Raw genomic sequence first — 19,740 nt, forward strand, 5'->3', positions numbered from 1 at the left:
ACCTTGATGTGGAAGACTGAGATAAGACAAGCAATTAAAGAATAAGATTTCAGTGAAGATTTATAACGGTGATATAGGCACAATGAAAGAAGACAAGATACAAAGTAAAGTAGCTCTGCATTGTGCGGCAACAAGCGCAAGTATTGTGTGCTTGCAACAGGGTCAGATAGGAAGCAATGGATTGAGTGAGTTAGTATAGCACAAAGGGTTGGACAGTTGAATATTTGGCTGGGGAGATAACCATGGCAGAGAACATAGCATTTGGACATGAGAGGTGAATGTCCAGCTGAACGGCTGTAACAAAGAATGTAGGGAAACAGCATGAGAAGTAACTGTCCTGCGGGGTTTAATTAATCTGAACAGATCAGCTAGAGACCATTTTTACACTGTTCACTGACTAATTCTGTCAGCATGCAGTCTGTAATCCTTGTTCTCCTATCTCCTATCAAGAGGATACTGCACACCACAACTGATGCCCAAAGCAATTTGTCTGTACAACTCTTCTCCTAATAGGTACCATCTGTGCTGCTGGGCACAATGCCATTCTTGGGTGAGTTTGAAATGAAAACACTCAGAATGCTTTTTGGAGGTGGAAGGAACCCCATAGAGACACAGGGTGAACATGTAAATTCCACACAGCCTTTGGCTGGAGGTCAGGATCAAACCTTGTACCTAGAGAATGGGTGGAAAAGACCTTAACCACTCTGCCATCTGTGTTCTCTGATCATATCATAGGGCTGAGGGGTGTCAGCGGCCATCACCTCCATATCTCCAGATCTTTCCTTGCCATGGGTACTACCCTGTAGATCAATCAGCAGAAGTGTAGTTCAGAGATCCAGACACAGAAAGCCACTGCATACACCAGAATTGAGATGGTAAGCATGTCACATGGCCTGCTTGGGTATGTGGACTAGCTGTTTGGATTGTGGGATTATCTACATTGCATGCAGAGTGACATGGCATATAGAGGCTTGGAGCCAATATGGATGCTCTGGGTGTTGGTAGCCAAACATGGCATCTATTGCTGCATCCATGAGATGTATGGCAAAATGCCCTCAGTTATCCTTCTTCAGTTCATTCTGATTGTGGATGTTCAAGAATCCAGATGTAAAGGTGGGTAGTGAAACACCAGGCTTGCAAAGATGGTCTATACAGATTCAGAGACTGGATCACTGTCATTCTTGGCCACATCTGACAGCAAACCCAGAACTGGCCAGGTTTCTGGTAAAGACCAATGATGCTGCTCTGGCTCCACCCTATGGGCACCTCACTAGGCTAGCCACTAGCATTTCTTGCACTTCTTTTTGTATATCCTGATTGACAGCAGAGTACCAGACTTATCCATGGCCAATGTCAAGGTCATGGATGCCATCCAGCTATTGGTTCCTAAAACATGCAGTTACATTTGGGTTCCTATACATATTCCCAAAGTGCTATGCCATCCCTTATGAAGACTGCATTCAGCCCTGAAGGTGCTGGGCCTCATGATGCACCTTAGTAATGTTCATAACTTGGAAGCTCCACCTTGCTACCTGCCTGAATAGCTATTACATCCATCTCCCATGATCCCTACCCATACCCATATTGTAGCATTGATATCAGTTGTCACTCTTTCCGCACCCACAACTATGCAAATGATGGTCATTTTGTCCCACCCACCCATCTGATCTGAGTGAGCAAGATAAAATCTGATGCACTGCATGACCAGTTAAGTCACTGGATTGTATAACCTATGGCTATTAATGCATGCATCAGTCTTATTCTGTGTTGTTTTTATCATAGTCCATAGTTGTAGACCAGATGCTGTCTTTTTGCAAGTGCCACAATGTCTTGAGTCCACTTCTGTCTTGTATAGGGTGCCACTTCTACTGGTTCATCTGACAACTGACTCCTCATTCACTGCTGCAGTGGGTCTGTCAGGCAGAACTGCAACATTTTTAGGTTGCAGCTGCTTCTGTACTCGCATATTGTGCGACATGGCACATATGAATAATTGCATGCATGCCACAAATGCAAACTGTGGTGCAAAACTGGATGTATCCAGGCAGAGGGAGCATCTGTTTGGAAGTCTGAATATATGCTCTATTAATATTGTGTATCTACAAATGCACTGTGCTGCATGCTGTTTCAGTCATGGTCTTGGGATTTAGGATGGGACTCATCTTCCATCATTCTAAGATGTATTCAGCAGTATGTGTAGCATGCAACAGTATACTCCATTTTAAACAGCCTACTGTATACTTAAATGGGACCTCTATATCCTTACCTGTGTACCTGCTAGTATGTGGAGCTACCATCTTGATGACTCCGTGGCAAATAATCCTACATTAAATTCTAGTACAGTGCATACATGTGTCAGATGTGTACTGGAACTCCTTGGGCAGCACAAAGATACATTGTATATCATACCCTGTGTATTGCACACCACCTGGTAGTTGATGGAGTAGAAGGCATTATGGTTGATGAACTGGACACCATGTGAATCAGGTGGGGTCTTGATAGTAATGTGGGGGGGGTCCTTAATGACCCATATGACCTCAAAAGGTGCCTCATAGTATCCATTCTTTCCTCTTCTTTCCACAGAGGTCGTATATGCTCATCCACATGATGCAACATCATGTCAACAAACTGGTGTAAGAGGCACAAGGTTGGTGCCTGAGAAATTCCTTATATGTCCCCTGATGGATGAGGAAAGGTGTCCTTAACAATGATTGTTAATGATATATAATGCCTTAGTATCTATTGGAATAAGAAGTCCTTATCCCTCTCAATTTTATATGTGGGAGACACATGTCTACAAAGTCCTTTGTACTGTCTCACTCCGCATGGTAGTGGTCAATAATGTGCTATCTTGGAGGAGATGGTTGCAGACCCATCTGTAATATAAATGGTAATGATGTCCAACATCATGACAACTGGCTTTGAGACAGACCATTAACTCTTGCTGTTCACCGAAAGCTACTTCCACTTTTAACATAGTAGCATGAGTGAAGCTCCTCCACGTCAAGAAATCCTAGGTCAGTGCTGTGTCTCTTAACAGTGGATTTATACATTTCGGAATCATTTTGCCATGTTTAATTTTATCATTTGTACATGCAGTAAAGCTGATTCGCATGACGACACTTATTTGCATGACGTTACACAGGAATTTCCTCAGGTAATTCTTTTAATGGTATTCTTGCTCCATGCATTCAGAACTTTTGTGAATGTTGGGTCTGTTTCTGTTATTAGCCTACCTTTGTCTGATCATTTCTTTTGCCACAATCTGTTGTGTCCATTATTAATCAGTCATTCAACTCACCATATTCACAATCAGTTTCATGGTTCTTTAGATCAGTAACATAAAGGTCTACTGTCCTTATAAATACCTTAAGTCTTGGTAAAGAACAAGTAGCGAATAAATCACAATGTCATTCTAGGCCCAAAATAAGTTATTACTTTTATTTTAACTGCAGCAGTTTGTGTTTGTTTCATTCTAGAAAGGTAAAAGCTTTCCTTTAATCCTGAGAAGTGTGCCACACTGTATCTTCTTGAGTTTCTTGGCTATTCCATTCACACTGTGAAAAAAAGCTGATATTCTGGATTCAGTGCTTTTAGTTTCTGGTAAACTACCTTCTGTTTGCACAATTCATGGTGGTTGCACCTAGGCCACTTTTCTAACTGTAAATTTTACTTTTGTACTTTTAAACACACACACTGTTAAGTCCATTTTTCAATTGTGTTAATACATAGTTTTCACTTGTGATACCATGAAATGTCTTGATGTCTGGCAGTATTGTTCATAAAGAACATGTTATTGTGGATGTGCTTCTAGTCTTTGTGAGGTATTTATTCATACTGTTTTTAGAAAGTGTGCCATATGGCATGCAACTTTCTGTAGCTAACCATTAACACATTTAAAACTGTATAGCTTATATACTACACCCACCATACTCATGTAGAGTAATCTTTTATGGTCATTTTGAAATTTTAATGCCTACAGGAAGCCTGTTGCCATAGATTTAGAGGTAAATACATATTAATCTTATTTTTCCTTCCACATCTCTCTATCCCTTGTTAACATTTTTTTATGAAGAAGGCTTGTATTCTTTCTGATAACTTAGCACATTTGGGAAATTACAGAAAGTCTGATCTTAGCTTGGATAATATGCTGCATGCTTAGCAATGCTGGTTCCATTCTTAAAGGATTTCCCCCCAGTAAAGATAAAACTGCAGTTTTATTTTGTTATTTTTTATTAGTTCTGTCAAACTGACAAAACAATTATAATTTTCCTTTGGAAATATTTCTGTTGTGTTGTATTTGCTTCCCCCACCTTATATCTGGCTTTATCACAAAGCCACAATGAGTAGCTCTGGTGATGACAAAGTGCATAGGATAGTTGAAGAACACTTTGTTTACTGTTACCTGTGGTGGGTGCATTGACTCTTTCCATCATATATGTGACTTTTCTTTGTTGCTGTTTCAGATTTCCTTCACAATTGAATAAGTCATTGTCTTTCTGCTTAACAGTGCTTTTTTATCTTTGCATATCTTGAGAATTCTTAACTCTTAATTTCAAACTTGTAATATTATTTTGCTAGACTCAGACCGTCATGTCTATGACAATAATTACACTGGTGATTCATTATTACAAAAAAGGCATAATTCTTTCAAGTTATAATAAGTTTATTTCTTGCTTCAATTTTAAGCATTGCATGCCTCTGAATGATTAGTTTAAGGAAAGTTGATACTCTCTAGCATGTAGATACCATGAACGCTTCAGAAGATTCATTACATTCAGTATATAACATTAAATGTATATTCTTGAAATACATAGAAATCCGCGGTGGTGCAGTGGTAGCATTGTTGCCTCACAGCAAGAGGTTCTCCCATTTGATTCTTGGCTGGAGCGCCTTCTGTGTGGAGTCTGCATGTCCTCCCCGCTGTTGAGTGGCATTCGAAAGACATGAGTAGAATGGGCGTGACTTCACTGAAGGTTGGAGGTTGAGCTGGCACCTCGGCACCTGTAAAAAAATTTACTGCCAATCATTAGCGGACCGGAGTTCCACTGTGGCAACCCCTAACCGGAAAAAGCCAGAAGAAGAAATACATAGAAATAAAAAGGATGATTTTTTTGGCACAAATTTACAGCAATTTACAGGAATTTCATGAAAAGTTATGTTGTTGTGTGTTTCGGCTTTTCCCGGTTAGGGGTCGCCACAGCGGAACTCCTGTCCGCTAATGATTGGTAGTTGATTTTTACGTGCTGAGTTACCAGCCCTGATGCACAACCTTCAACAAAGGTACACCCATTCACGCATGTCTCCACGCAGAAGACGCTCTAGCTGAGAATCAAACCGGACAGCGTCTTACTGTGAGGCGACAATGCTACCGCAGCACCACCACTGCGGGTTCATATTTTTACTTATATTTTGTTCGAGGAAATTGTTTTTTGAACTATTAATTCTACACAGTTTTCCTTTTGAGTTTATATTCTGATTATGGCATAATGAATGTGGACAGTCATTTCTGCAAACAGTAGTTTATTATAAATGAATGCATGGATTGGTAATTTAAGTTAATGGTCATAATTTTCTCTGTAAGTGCAAAAGTGTAAGTAAAAATGTGATTTTAATTGCTATTCAGCTCTTTCACTATATGAAAAATGTGAATGTTCTGAACCAAGAAGTATATTATGATGAGAATGGCAATCCACCAGCAAAATATGACATTATAAACTGGCAACTTGGATCTGATGGTGCCGTCAGCTATGTCATGGTGGGCAACTTCCACTACCTTGAGAACGATGGTTGGAGACTCTTAATCAACATCAGCTCCATAATATGGAATGGAAACAGCACCAAGGTAATAACATCAGTTTCCTTTATACTGTAACCAAGTAAATTATTACAGCCGGCCAAATAGATATTCATTTGTTAATATAGTTCCACTCAGTGTTCTAAAAATATTCACCTTTTATTATTTTATTCATTTGTTACCCAAGTAGGTCTACTAGGCAAATAAAAATATATTTTTATGGTGACACAGAAGCAATACACAGTCGGTCTCTCCTTACATTGTATCCTGCTTTACAGTACACCTATATCTACAGCAAAACTCTGTCAGTACACCTATATCTACAGCAAAACTCTGTCAGTACACCTATATCTACAGCAAAACTCTGTCAGTACACCTATATCTACAGCAAAACTCTGTCAGTACACCTATATCTACAGCAAAACTCTGTCAGTACACCTATATCTACGGCAAAACTCTGTTTCCCCTTGATATGCATTCATCTTGCTTGTAGAATTGATTTATGTTTTGGCCTTTTATCCCATAATCTAATAACCCTTACAAGATGTTTACAATAAGTGCCTATCTCTTCTAAACTTGTAGACTACCAGACCCACACACTACAGCAGTGAATATTACAAACCCTTTTAAAATGGAAACCACTGTAACAGTATACCTTTTTTGCACTAAATATATGAATCTGATAAACGTGACCACACCTATCATTCTCAAAAACTTAAAGGCTTATTTCTGCAGATACTTTTGCATTTAATAGCATTAAAATCTGGATAATAATTTTCAAATTAACTTAATCAAATGTCAAATATATGTACTTGCTATCATCTCTGTCAGTGATCACAATGTTCTGTAAATGTTTTTTTCTGTAAATGGAACTGCCTGAGGAACATGGGTATTGGATGGTGTTAACATTATGGTGAGAATTCAGTAAAGCTTACACAAAATTTTTTTTGGGGTACACATCGTGGCACAATGCGTACACTGGCGCAGACAATTCTAGTTTCAGTAAGTATTGCTGAGAGGCACGCAAGCATGTGCAAACAGGGGAAAGTTCCATGGAATGCAAATTACCTCATAAGTAGTTGAATATTATGCAAATGTACCAGGTGGAGCAATCCAACAAGCAGAAAGGCATCTGTGTTGACTCTGTGTCAGTGTCCATAGTGTACAAGGAATTTTTCAGCGTACAAGAGTCTACACAGACAGAAGGGGATGTAAAAGTCCACAAATATGGACATAGCTTCCCAGAAAATGCTAGATAACAGACATATATGTGCAAAAGGTACATTGTGGATGTCTGAAAAAGGAAGGGAATATATAAAATGAATAATAATGTTTTTAATAATTTCGGCATGCTTGCGCTATGCGTCACAGTGTGCAAACATGGTTAACAGAAAAAAAATTACATTTCCAATATGGTTTTTACAAATATAGTGTAGGACCTTGCATCGGGTCTGTACAACGGAGCATATGTGCTGTCACCAAGCTCACACAGCTATGAAACATGTAGTATCTAGGCTGTCAGCATGGATATGTATACAAATAAGGTGGATTTCCTGAACTGCTAAAAGGAGCAACGTGTCTGCATATCCACTTTGTGTAGGCCCCTATATAATGTAGATATTCTCAGAGGATGTGGATGACATCAGGGAGGTGTGTCTTATTATTTGTAGGATTGTTTTTGTCCCCATCACATGTGTTTGCATGGTGCTCTGCATAGCTTAGTGTGTTCACACGGAGAGACGACCCACGTGACAGTGATGACGTAGGCAGCAATCAATTAAAACCAGATATCTTCAGTAAATATTTTTGATTTTCTATAAGCTATGCTGCATGACAAGGTGCATTGCTGCACCCAGCACACTAAATTAGGGCCTTTAAATAATGTTAATTATATCCTAGTCAGGTCAACTGCATCATAATCAGCCAATACCAAACTGTGGACCTAAAGCAGAACTGTGTAAAATATGCATACACCCTACATTCTGACTTTCCCTCATTACTCTGAGTCATTGGAATAGAGTCTTGGAAATTTTAACTGGGATAATGCTAGAGGCTTCTGCAGGTCTACTACATCTGTATGTGCTAAATGCTGAAGTAAGTGTTGCTGGTGCTGATGACAACAGGCCTAGGGGAAGAGTGTTCAGGCCCAGGGTAACCTTCCAGGAGCTATATGAACTGGAGATTGTAAAATGCTCTAGGGTGGACAGGGACATATTACAAGAACTCACTGAGCTCTGCCACCCTCAACTCAGAGCCAGAGCTAACACAGGGGAACCCATTCCAATGGAGACAAAGGTATGTGTAGCCCTTAGTATACTAGCTACAGGTGCTTTTCAAAGACCAACTGGGGATGTGATGGGGGTGTCACAGGCATCTGCATCCAGGATACTCCACCAATTCCTGAATGTATGCTTCTACATACCAGTGAGCACACATCTTTTCCTCCTTACCTCTGAGGCAAGGGCCAGCAATATGCAACACATCTACCATGTAGCACACTACCCTGAAGTACTCGGTGTCATAGACTGCACTCATGTTCACATCAAGGTGCCACTTGGTGAGCAGGGTACAATCTACATTAACTGCAAGGGGCACCACTCCATCAACTGCCAGGTCATGTGCAATGCCCAGGGGATTATCCTGAATGTGTGTGCTGGCAACCCTGGCAGCTATCACAACTCCCATATCTGGCACACATCACAGCTGTACAAGATGTTTGCTAGGGGGACATCCCACAGGGACATTTACTAGATGATGTTGGCTGCACCCTGGAACCATGGATGATGACATCCATCAGAAATGCACCCATGGGAAAAAAAAACATAATGAGGCACACACACAAACTAGGAACATCATAGAGCATGTGTCTGGGCTTCTGAAGTCATGGTTCCTGTGCTTCAATATATCTGGCGAAGCCCTGCAGTATACTCCAGCCACATATGCACAGATATTCACACTATGTACTGTGCTACACAATCTGATCCTGCGGAAACAGCTGCAGCTGGATCAGCAAAGGGAAGGGATACAGAGCCCTGCACCAATGCCTAGGTCACCACAGCAACAGAAACAGGAGAAATCAGAGGAGGAACCCCCTGCTGATGTCTTTGTAGGCAGACATTGGTGTGCTCAGTATGCCCTGGCTTTGGCTACGAGACAATGCATAGCACATTCACTGACAGCCTAGGGATCTAGTGAACAACACTTTACTTATACTCACATACAGATATTAAAATTGATCCCAGGTAACTCAGACACCCTGTACCTATCCATGTATTGGCTGTGTACTGCTTGTATCAGACAGAGTCAGCCCTGAACTGCAGTTGTGTCAACTGCTGCATTTACAGGGCAAGTCCATAATCTACACAGTAGTCTACAGGATTATTATGATATGTCAGTGTATATATGGACCAGGTACATTATTCAAATAACTATAGTAGGCTAGTTGGATAGAAATGACATCCACATGGGACTACAGATAACAATTTCACTAACATGTTTCCATTTCAATTCAGTAGGCCTCATGCATGGAATATTCAAGCAGTCTTACTGCAACAGATTACTGATACAGCATTGAAGGGGGATGTTAAGCAGTAGGGTTAAATGATACTTACACTATCGCGTATCCCAGCAGAACATGTGGTGTTGTTCCCCCACCCCAATACAGCAGTGTTCCCTTTTAACTGCTGTCTAACAGTAACTCATCAATGGTATATGAGCATTTCAGTCAGTCTCAGGACAGTATGATAGAAATTGATCATACATTGCTTGTCTTAGGTAACAGAGGAATAACCAATGTACATATTTAAACAGGTGATTGTGTGATGAATGACACTTTATCTGTCAAGCAGCTTCTGTGGCTTAAAGGATTAAAGCAATCACCTTGTGTAATGACGCTCATGGTTATAATCTAAAAGTATCCACTTTTTGTGGATGTGAGTAGCAATAATTTGTGTTCTACAGACTGTTTGTGCTGTACTATTTTAACCGCTGTCACATATTATTTATATAAGATAACTTAAGAAAATCTTAGCCAATGTAAGTGAAGTGCAGCAGTGCAGAAACAGGGACAGATGTCATATTGTGTAATACACAAAATCCCATGCTGGAGTCAGTTTATAAGTAGCCAAAACACCCACTAGGCATGATCATACACATAGTTAAGCTGAGTGCGAATCTGTTGCTCCTCACACAATGCCTTGTATAATGTACTGTGTCTATAAATACATAGCTATATATCTATATCTATATATATCTGTCTGTTACTCTCTCTCTCACTATATATATCCATATACCCAGAATGGGTGTGATTAAAGCTACACTATGACACATATATAACGTTGGTCTAAAGACCAAAAGTAAGGGGTAGATAATGCACTTACTTACAGCCCCCTGTGCCTGCTGGATGTCTCCACACATATACCAAGTGAACAAGTTGTGTAATGTATAATGCTGTTTACTCACGCATTGATAGGGCAACTATTTTTTGGCCACAACCTTGTCCATCCAAATGCAAATGGACAAATATGGCCAAAACGGCTACTGTTGCCACACAGCTAGGCTAAAAACAGTTGTCTGACTGCTAGACTTCTAGATGCAGATGACAGTAAAAAGCAATGTCAATTTGCAGGCCACACACGCTGTTCAACACAGGCCTTGTTTATGTCCTCTACACGTAGTTCACCTGCAGTCATTTATAAAGTAATTTATAAAGCAGACTTTAAGCCATGACATGTGTGTTAAGTATTGTGATCCATAGTATGTAGGACTAGATAGGTAGGGGTTCTAATCTCACTCTACCCACTTGGTATGTGTGTGTGTCTATATGCATCTCCCTACAACAAGTGTGAATCCCCTACTGACTTCCACACTGCAATGGAGCTGCACTTTTTGATGCTTGCAGTTGAAGCAGGCCTCCAAACTCCTGTCTTACACAAGACCTGCTGATGTCATCTACCATAAGACTTCCAGAAGCCATATTAATATCAGACTTAAGCTGTAGCATGTGGGTTAAATACTGTGATCTGTAGTGTGTAAAACTAAATATGTAGGGGTTCAAATCTCTCTCCAGCCCAGCTGCTGTGTCTTTATATGCATTTCCCTACAAAGCAAATAAAATTACCACACTGACTTAGAAAGAGTCAGGGTTTTGCCCTATTTTGCATGCAGCATGTGATGCAGGCCTTAAAATTCCTGTCCTCCCCACAACCTGCTTATTTCATCTAGCATAAAAATACTTAAAGACATGTTAAGTCAGACTTGAGCCGCAGTGTGTGCTTTACATACTGTGATCTATTGTGTGTAAAACTAGGTAAGCACAGTTTCCAATGTCATTGTAACCAGCTTGGAGTGTGTGTGTGTTTGTGCTGTGCAGTGTCCTGTAAACATTAACTGGTAGTGATGCCATTCTTACTGTGGCTAGGTTGGTATGTGTGGATGTCAATCCAAGCATTTCATACAGCCTATGGGATCATAGGATCATTGGACCTTATTAGGCTTATGGCTGTAGGGCCTTATAATCTTGGCCAAGTTCTTACCCTTAATTACACTATCAGCATCTATTTTCCTTGCCCAAGGGGGGAAACAGGCAGAACCCGCATGGTGAACTTATGGTCACCCATCCAATTGTACAGATTGCATCTGAAGAAGGTCAATAAGGTGTGTTTTTTGATGTCAAGTGGAAGTCTGTTGCAAAGGTTTGTTAAACCCTGGTAAACATATCCCTCCCTCCAGCATGTTTTATTGATGTCACATACCAGGTTAAGGTCCTAACAGTGAGTAATCCGTGTATCATTTGACTTACAGATATGCAGAATTATAAATAAAGCAGGGTCACAGACTACCTCATATGCAAGGCAGAGATAATCTCTGAGTAGTCTGTATGAGACAGACTAAAGTTACAGTGATTTCAGATGATGCCATAGGACTGATGCTGAAGACGTGAATTTCCCTTGTAAGGAACCTTTGTGATCTCTGCAACTGCCACTGGTGCTTGGAAACGTACATAACAAAATGGCCATTGTACTCACATATTGGCCTGGTGAGGGAAGAGTACAAGGAGATTATAACTACTTTATATTCAGGTGACAGTGCCCTCAGTTATGACATGAGTAAGATATAATGCCCTTCTTACCACTGTGGAGACATGGTGATCTAAGGTAAGGTAGGTGTAAACCTGTGTGCCAAGTCTATGTGCCCAAGTCTCTCACCCCTGAGTATGCACTTAAGGTGTTGCTGTTGATGTGCTACTTAGCAGAGACATTGCTGGTACCAAAAGGAATGATACTACATATATTTGTCTGCAGTTTAACTCCATGATTCTGTCAACAATCATTTGGTCATGTATGACTCTCTTGTAGGATATTGACATAATTTAGAGAGTCTATGATTGTTCCCAGTTTGCAGGCATCAGCAAAACTTTTCAGCCACAGACATTCACTTTGTTTTTGTACATTGGATAAATGGATTCCAAACCTTAGAGGATGCAGGACTAAACCCTGTGGAACACCACTGGTTACAGTTCTGCTATTGGAGGTGGATAACCCTATTCTGACTATATGAGTGCTATCAGTGAGCCAGTTAGTGACCCCTCTAATGATATTACTGTTGATGGCTAGCTGGGTTGGTTTGTCAATGATGCCCTTCTTACCACTGTGGAGACATGGTTATCTATGGTAAGGTAGAGTTATCCCCCCTGAGTGAAGGATAGTGTCAAACAACTTGGCTAAGTCCAGGTGGTTGTATACACAGATGTCCCAGCATCCAGGTCATTGGTGACTGCCTCATAGATGTCCACCAGGTTTAACAGGCATAATCTGCCTATCACAGATCCAAAAAGTATAGAATCAATTGTTTTTGCTTGCCTATATCTTTGTTGATATGATCCATGATTATTTTCCCCATGGCCTTACACGTATGGCTAGACAGCCTAATAGCTCCATAGCTTCCATGGTCAGTGGATACACCACCTCTGTGCAAGGGGATAACAGTGGCCAATTTCAGGTCAGTTGGGATGCAGCTGGTGGTTACACTATGTTTGCAAAGAGTTTACAATGGTGTTGGTAATCCATGTTGGATACCATGTAGGATGCAGCCTGGGATGTTAGCAGGTGCAATAGATGCTGTGTCTGTCACCTTAGAGATCATTTAGTACCTGTTGTTTAGAGATACAAGATACGGGGCAAATTGTAGGGATGTCATGGTGTACGTGTGGTGTGGATAGGAGAGTGCAGTTGTCACATAACCTGTCGGCCAACAGGATAGCTATGTCTACAGGCTAATTATATGTGCTATCATTATGTACGAGTTTGGCAACAATGTGGGCCTTTCCTTTTATGTTACACCTGTAACTACACAATGCCTTGTGGTTGTCTTTTGTAGAGGATGGCAATTTTGTCCCATATTTTGTTGTGCAGGACTTCACAACAACATTTATTTGCTTGTTTAATGTGACAAAGGACTATCATGATTTTGGAGGGGCCACCTCCCTCCTAATGTGAGACACCAATGTCTACGTCTTATTGTAAAGCCTGCTAATGGCACTTGTCCACCAGGTAGGTTTGCTGTGCCATGGGGAGCTTATTTTGCCCCTGTCAGGTACAGGTAAGTCAATGCAGTTGTACAGGTGCTTGTATAAAGCATTGGTGTAGAGCTCACTGTAGTTGCCTGTTCCATCTGAGGGGGTGGTGCAGTCAAGCTATTTATACCATCCCGGGTTACAATCTGGTTTGATGAAATTTATTACTTTGCATGCTGCAAGGGGGGGGAGGGTCTGTTTCAGGTGTGATACTTACTTTGAATGAGACCAATCTGTGGTCAAATCTCACCAGGAAGGACTTTACACTGGAGGATCTACAGTGGTCACCCATATTGGCAAGCACCCGATCCAGTACTTTGTCTCCCCTTGTGTGGATGTCAACCCACTAGTTCAGGGCATTGCAGTTAAAGAAACTGACTAACATCTAAGCAAGTGAGTTTGAGCATGAGTAATCAACCCAGTTGGTGGTAGTTAAAGTCAACCAAAACCATATTGCTTTGATGTATCTTCATAGACGCAAGTAGATCCATTTAAGCACAGTGGGAGTCCTTATTCATGGAGTTGCTCCTGTTGCTGGCAATGGCCATACAAGCAGTCAATAACACCTGCAGTTTCTCCAGGGAATCATAATGTCTAACCAATCTGGATGTGTCCTAATGAATATGGATACATCACCTCCATTACTTTGCATGCTTTAAGTTTTAGGTCTGAATGTGTGGAAGGAGGTGCAGCCTGGTATGGCTGTGGTGCTTTCCACAGCCTTGACCAAGGTGCCTGTGACTGCACAAATGTCTGCATCTTCCAAGGTGAGGACAGCTTCCACTGAGTGGAGTTTAGTGGTGACATTCCCAGCATTTAGCAGCATAACTGTGATGTTGTTTGTAGATGGCATTTTCTCACTGGAAAGTTTTTCCTTGTGACACCAAAATGCACTATGGGGGTGGCAACAGCCTTGACCAGTAACCAAAATTCCCAGGGTGACAGATGAAGGCCATCTCTGGAAAAGCATTCAGGTCTGTTGAGCAGGTAATCGCAGGCTGACAGATAGTAGATCCCCTTACACTGACACCACATACTATGGCAATTATTGACATCAGTCATTTTTCATTTGTATGGCACCACCATCCTAGGTGATGGCAAAATGCAGCACAAGGCCAAGGGCATACCTGTCTGAGATGCATAGTCCATCAGCCCAGTCATGTTTTTGCATACAGTCCAGACATGTATGTCTCAAGTCATACACACCAACAGGAACTATGACGTAGTCATAACAGTACCTGATGTTGACAGTCTTGAGTGCATGTGGGATATGGCATATCCTGGCACCTCACAGAAAGCTCACTGTGACCTTTCCCTTATGCAGCCTGGTGAGAGGCACATCAATGTGTCTCATGATGAGTAATATGTTTGATTTTGTGTTTTGCCTTAGGTGCTTGACTGATGAGGCAGTGGTGCATGAACTATTATGTGTTCTGTGTTCTGCAGAGGTATGATTATGTGTAGCAAGCTTGCGTTTGGGTTTCTGAGGTGTTTGGTGTTTACTTATGTGTCTGGTAAGGACCTCTGCACATGTAGATATGTGTGATGTTGGTTTGTGTGCCTTCTAGGCATTTACTTCACTGCAGTCGTGGCCACTGTCATTGGCCTCTGACTGACTAAATTTTCAGAAGACAACAAATTAGAAGCTGTCATTGAATCCCACACTGACTCAACAGTTATCCAGGATGGGCTGACACAGACATTCAGTTGTTGTCAGAGCCATGGACTAACAGTAAATGCCACGGAATGCACAATACCTTCCCGTGGGAAGTTATCCACCCATGGAAACTAACATATTGACCACACACCTCCATCAGTTGACCCAGAAGTCAGGGACTTACAGACACATAGATAGGGATCTAGTCTTTGACTGTCAGGGGTTGGTAATATTTGGAGATGCATTCTGTGTTACACAACCTATAAACAAAGGTATGGAATGTAAATCCAAGGCAGTCATTGTTCCACTATATTCAGCATTCATCACACTTACCATTGAGTGCAATGTCACCTTTGGTATGTAACTAACCAGGCATATCTGAAAAATGTCACATCCACAGAGGTTCCACAGTAAACTAATACACAGTCTACATAACATGTCCTATGCAGACCTCATCAAGCCTGTAATTATGTATTCTGTCTCTGACATGCTTTGGAGGGGAAGTTCATGCTTGCCATGCAGGAAGCTGTCAGACTCCACTGTGTACCTTCAGCATATCCAAGAAAGGACTAACATGAGAATAATCTGTCCAACACACCTACACCTTGACTGTGGTATAAACAGGACATGCTGTACAGACAGATATGTTGCCCAGACACTACACCCAATATGTAACAGGCTTCCCATGCATGTGAAGCACAGTTCTGCCCAAACGAAAATCATGTGCAAGTTACATGACAGGATAGGGAACATGACAATTATACCTGCTTTAGGACAAATGTCTCTAATGGTCACAGCGAAACTGTGGATAGTTCACCTCACATCCCCCAGCTTGTCCATGTGTCAGTTCCCAAAACCCTCCTTACACTTATTAAGGGTTTCAGACTTTGTCAGAGTTTAGGGATGCATAGCTAGGATGAAAGATGCCCTTGTTTTTGTTAGCCTATTGTACACGTATGAACCCATGGAGCCATGCAACTACATTAAACTCTCAGTTAACTGGAACTCAAGCAACCGACAAAAAAAAAAAATGAAGAAATACAGTACAATTTTCATGAGTTGCACTTTTCTGTTTTCTCCCACAGAAATATAACTTTCATTTTTAGAGTTTTGGAGTTTTAAAAAGGAAGATAGGAATAAATTCCCTCTCTCCCCAACCTGAGAACAAGTCAAACCAAACAAATGGCATAGTGTACAGTATTAGTCATGCCTATTTTTAATAGTTACTCTCAAGCAACCAAAACCTACAGTTATCTGGCATCTATCACTCCCTATGGGTGCCGGTTAACTGAGAGCTTACTGTATAACGTTTTACCTTTCTGATGACATTCTTCTTCTGTGCTGTCACTCTATCCTGTGCTCTGACATTGATGGGTTTATTGTAGATGTGAACCCACAGGTGTGTCCTACACAATCCTAAAAGTGAAACATAAACAGTGCCATGAGACACCTTTCATTGTGTGACTAGACAGCCATTACAACAGCATCCAATGTAACGTACACAACATAATGTGGTTTGCACATTACAAATGGCAGCATTCAAACTGTTTGACTGGGCAGTACATTTAGCATGTCAAAGGCAACAATGTATCAAACAAATACATATTAATTTAGATAGTCACTCTATGCATCAAACACATAGCTTCATTTCCTTGCATAGATGACAATGATGATAGGAATGTGGCACATGTATCTATCATCACTTGCACAGGGTGATGTATGGGGGTGCAGGAGACCTAGGCTGACCCAATAGGTTGACAACTATGTGTGTGTGAGTCAGAAAGGGGAGCAGGCAAGATGAACCATGTAAATGTGTCGTGTGTCTGTAGGTGACATGAGTGTGAGTGTGGTGTGTGAGTGTCTGCATGAACACAGCCATGGTCAGTACTAGCCCTACATGAATGTAGCTTTGAGCCATGCATGGTAGAGCTGACAGTTCATCATCTCTGCCCCAGAAAATGAGAAGTAGCTCTGTCAGGAGTTGCATTGGCACCTCCATACCCAAGGTCAGATGCTGGGCTACTACCTGAGGGTGACTGCTGTCTGCTGGGACCATGTTCTCCATGGGACCACCCAAGACCATGAGCCCATTGCCTACCACATCTTGGTGTAGACAGCATACTCCTATCTGGAGCATTGGATGTACTGCCACTAAGGGACTGTGATTGTTCATGGCCACGTGGACTCTCAGCAGATGTAGTTGCTGACCTATGTTCATGAGTCCAACACTCAACTCCAACCAGACGTTCCATCCCAGAAAATGTGCGTTCCAAGGCAGACAGTGCGTGATCTGTCTCAGACCAATGTCTTTCCAGTGTGTCAGTCAACCAATCCAGGGTATCAGCAATGTGGTGGAGGTGGTCAAAGATGTCAGACTATACTGCATCCATAACCCTGACCATTCATTTAGAGTTCCTTTCTGAACATGCCTGTGCCTCCATGATGGCCCTAAACATATGCTGAGTGACACATACTGAGGCACCTGCAACAGGTGGTGGAGGCACAGCATGCCTCCAATGAGCAGTTAACAGACACCATTAAACCTTTGCTATAGTCTACTTCCTCTGAAGCTGTTACACAGCTGCAGATTAATGGCATGTCACCTCTACAGTTCTAAGAAAGGTGATTACTGATGTAATCCCCATTCTCCGTAATTATGTTAAAACATATGCATCATGTTGAAAACAAAATGGTTACATACCTGATGGATAACAATACTCCTCTTTTGAAAGATACAGATATATACATGTTGTGACAATGAGTTCATTATAGAAAGTAGCTCTCATACACAATGGTTTCCCTAGCTAGGAGTCTGCCTTTTTAAGATGGCTCTCATTAGCAGGTTATTGCCTCTGAACCAATCTGTCATTCAGGAATGCTAACTGAAGCATACACAGGTGATTTGCTAATCAGGCAATTCCATGTAGCTACTGAAGGAGATATAAGGCCTCAATGTAGAATCCATCTGCTTTCTCATATAATGGGGTGGGAATATGATTCTGATGAAGTGTTTGTTGCACTCTCATGAAAGTGCTCAATTTTATTGGATTTTACTGTGAATTAAAAGAGTTTTTACTTCGCTGCTGGCTTGGTACTTTTTGCAGTCTTCACTGTATTGTTATCATTGGTTCTTGATCTCTTTGGTTCGGATTCATAATTCTTAACTAGGAGTCCAACAAAAACGTTGGGCTCCTGTGCTCCCCACTTCTGCACACCAAAGGGCACTCCTTCACCAATAGCACCAGGCATATCCACAGACAAGTGAAGACTCCAAAGAATGATGTGGAAATCCCACCTTTTGGCCTTTAAATAGGCTGCATTCCCACCCTTGCACGTCATGCTGTAACTTTCAAAAAAGTGCTGTGCCACTTAGCACCATGCAAATTCACACAAACCATGTGTAAGTGAAACTTAGCAATGCACACATGGGAATAGACTTTTGACCCTGTTTAAATGCTGCTTAGCATTGTGCAGCTTTTACAACTGTAGCAATTTTTTAATTTTAAATTAAACCAATGTTTCAGTCACCTGACACATTTTCACAGCAATATATGTAAAAAGTATGACTGCTCAGGATTCAAACCCAGGACCTCCTACACTGTGGGCCATGACTCAACCTATCTAGCCACTGGGTACTGAAAGGAAGTTTTATATCTTCACATATACTGCTTACTACTTATGCCTGTAAGAGTAGTGCAGCTTCACTGCATGGGTTTGCATGTTGCTAAGCACTGCAATTCTACAACAATTGAATACATCCGGTTTCTATTTTTAGATGTCTGGTGGATGTCTGCTGTATATATTTAAGTGCAGCTCAGTATCGCTAAGCAATGCGCCACACAGCGCAAACATGTAAATGAAAAAAATCAATTAAAATTGAATACATCTGGTTTTCATTTTTAGATGTGTAGCAGGTTGTCTACTGTATATGTGAGCAAAGCTAAGCATGGTTGCATAACGTGCTGCACCATGCAAACAAACACATCAATGTAAAAAGAATAAATAAATAAATTGCAATTTCATGCAGTATAATCTATTGTTCATTTTCAGTCCAGGATAACCAGCCGGACGGTATTGTATTGTGCTTATCAACTGTCCAGAATTTTTCTAGACAGGCCACAAGTATGGGACAGCCTCTACACTGTTGCCTACATGGATTCAGCATCCATGTTACTGTGATCTCCCTTGGCAGTGCACCATAATAAATATGTATGGCGTGTTGCCAAGGGAGAATCATGGCTGTGTACACAGGTGCATTCTTTGTAAACTCCTCATGGAGCCTACACAGATTTTATTAAATCATGGGGTAGGTTAATGACAATTTTTGTTTAGTAATTTCATTAGATCATAAGCCGGGACAGCAAGAAATAAGTAGCCATATTAGAAAAGAGAATGCATGCTTTTCTAACTATTATATAGAAATTAGTGGTTATGGCAGCTGGGTAATATGAATTTGGAGGCTTAATTGTGAAATAGATAACTTATAAGGGCCTGAAAAGGACAATCCAGAGTTTTGCTCTACAGTAATCAAAAAGTGGAAAAGCTATACAAATCAGGATACAGAGCTGTTTTAGGTGGAGATTTTAATTTGACATATAATACCTCCATGGTTAGGTTACTTGATAAAACAAAATTTCATTGTAAGTCTCAACTCATGGTTCCATCATAAATAAGGTAAGACAGATAGATACCTAGAGGTATAAATACCCCACC

At 41.1% G+C, this 19,740-nt stretch overlaps 1 protein-coding gene across 1 annotated transcript in view; it reads left to right on the forward strand.

The window, feature by feature from the left end:
- LOC122790535 (vomeronasal type-2 receptor 1-like) overlaps positions 1 to 19,740 on the forward strand; it is a 286,288-nt gene that overhangs the window by 247,996 nt on the left and 18,552 nt on the right. Inside the window, exon 4 of the mRNA XM_044058084.1 lies at positions 5,627 to 5,845. Within this exon, the coding sequence (XP_043914019.1) occupies positions 5,627 to 5,845 (219 nt within the window). The remainder of the gene's footprint in view (positions 1 to 5,626; positions 5,846 to 19,740) is intronic.

Source organism: Protopterus annectens, chromosome 16.part0, assembly GCF_019279795.1.
Source record: "Protopterus annectens isolate FY-2018-M chromosome 16.part0, PAN1.0, whole genome shotgun sequence".
Lineage (NCBI taxonomy): Eukaryota > Metazoa > Chordata > Ceratodontiformes > Protopteridae > Protopterus > Protopterus annectens.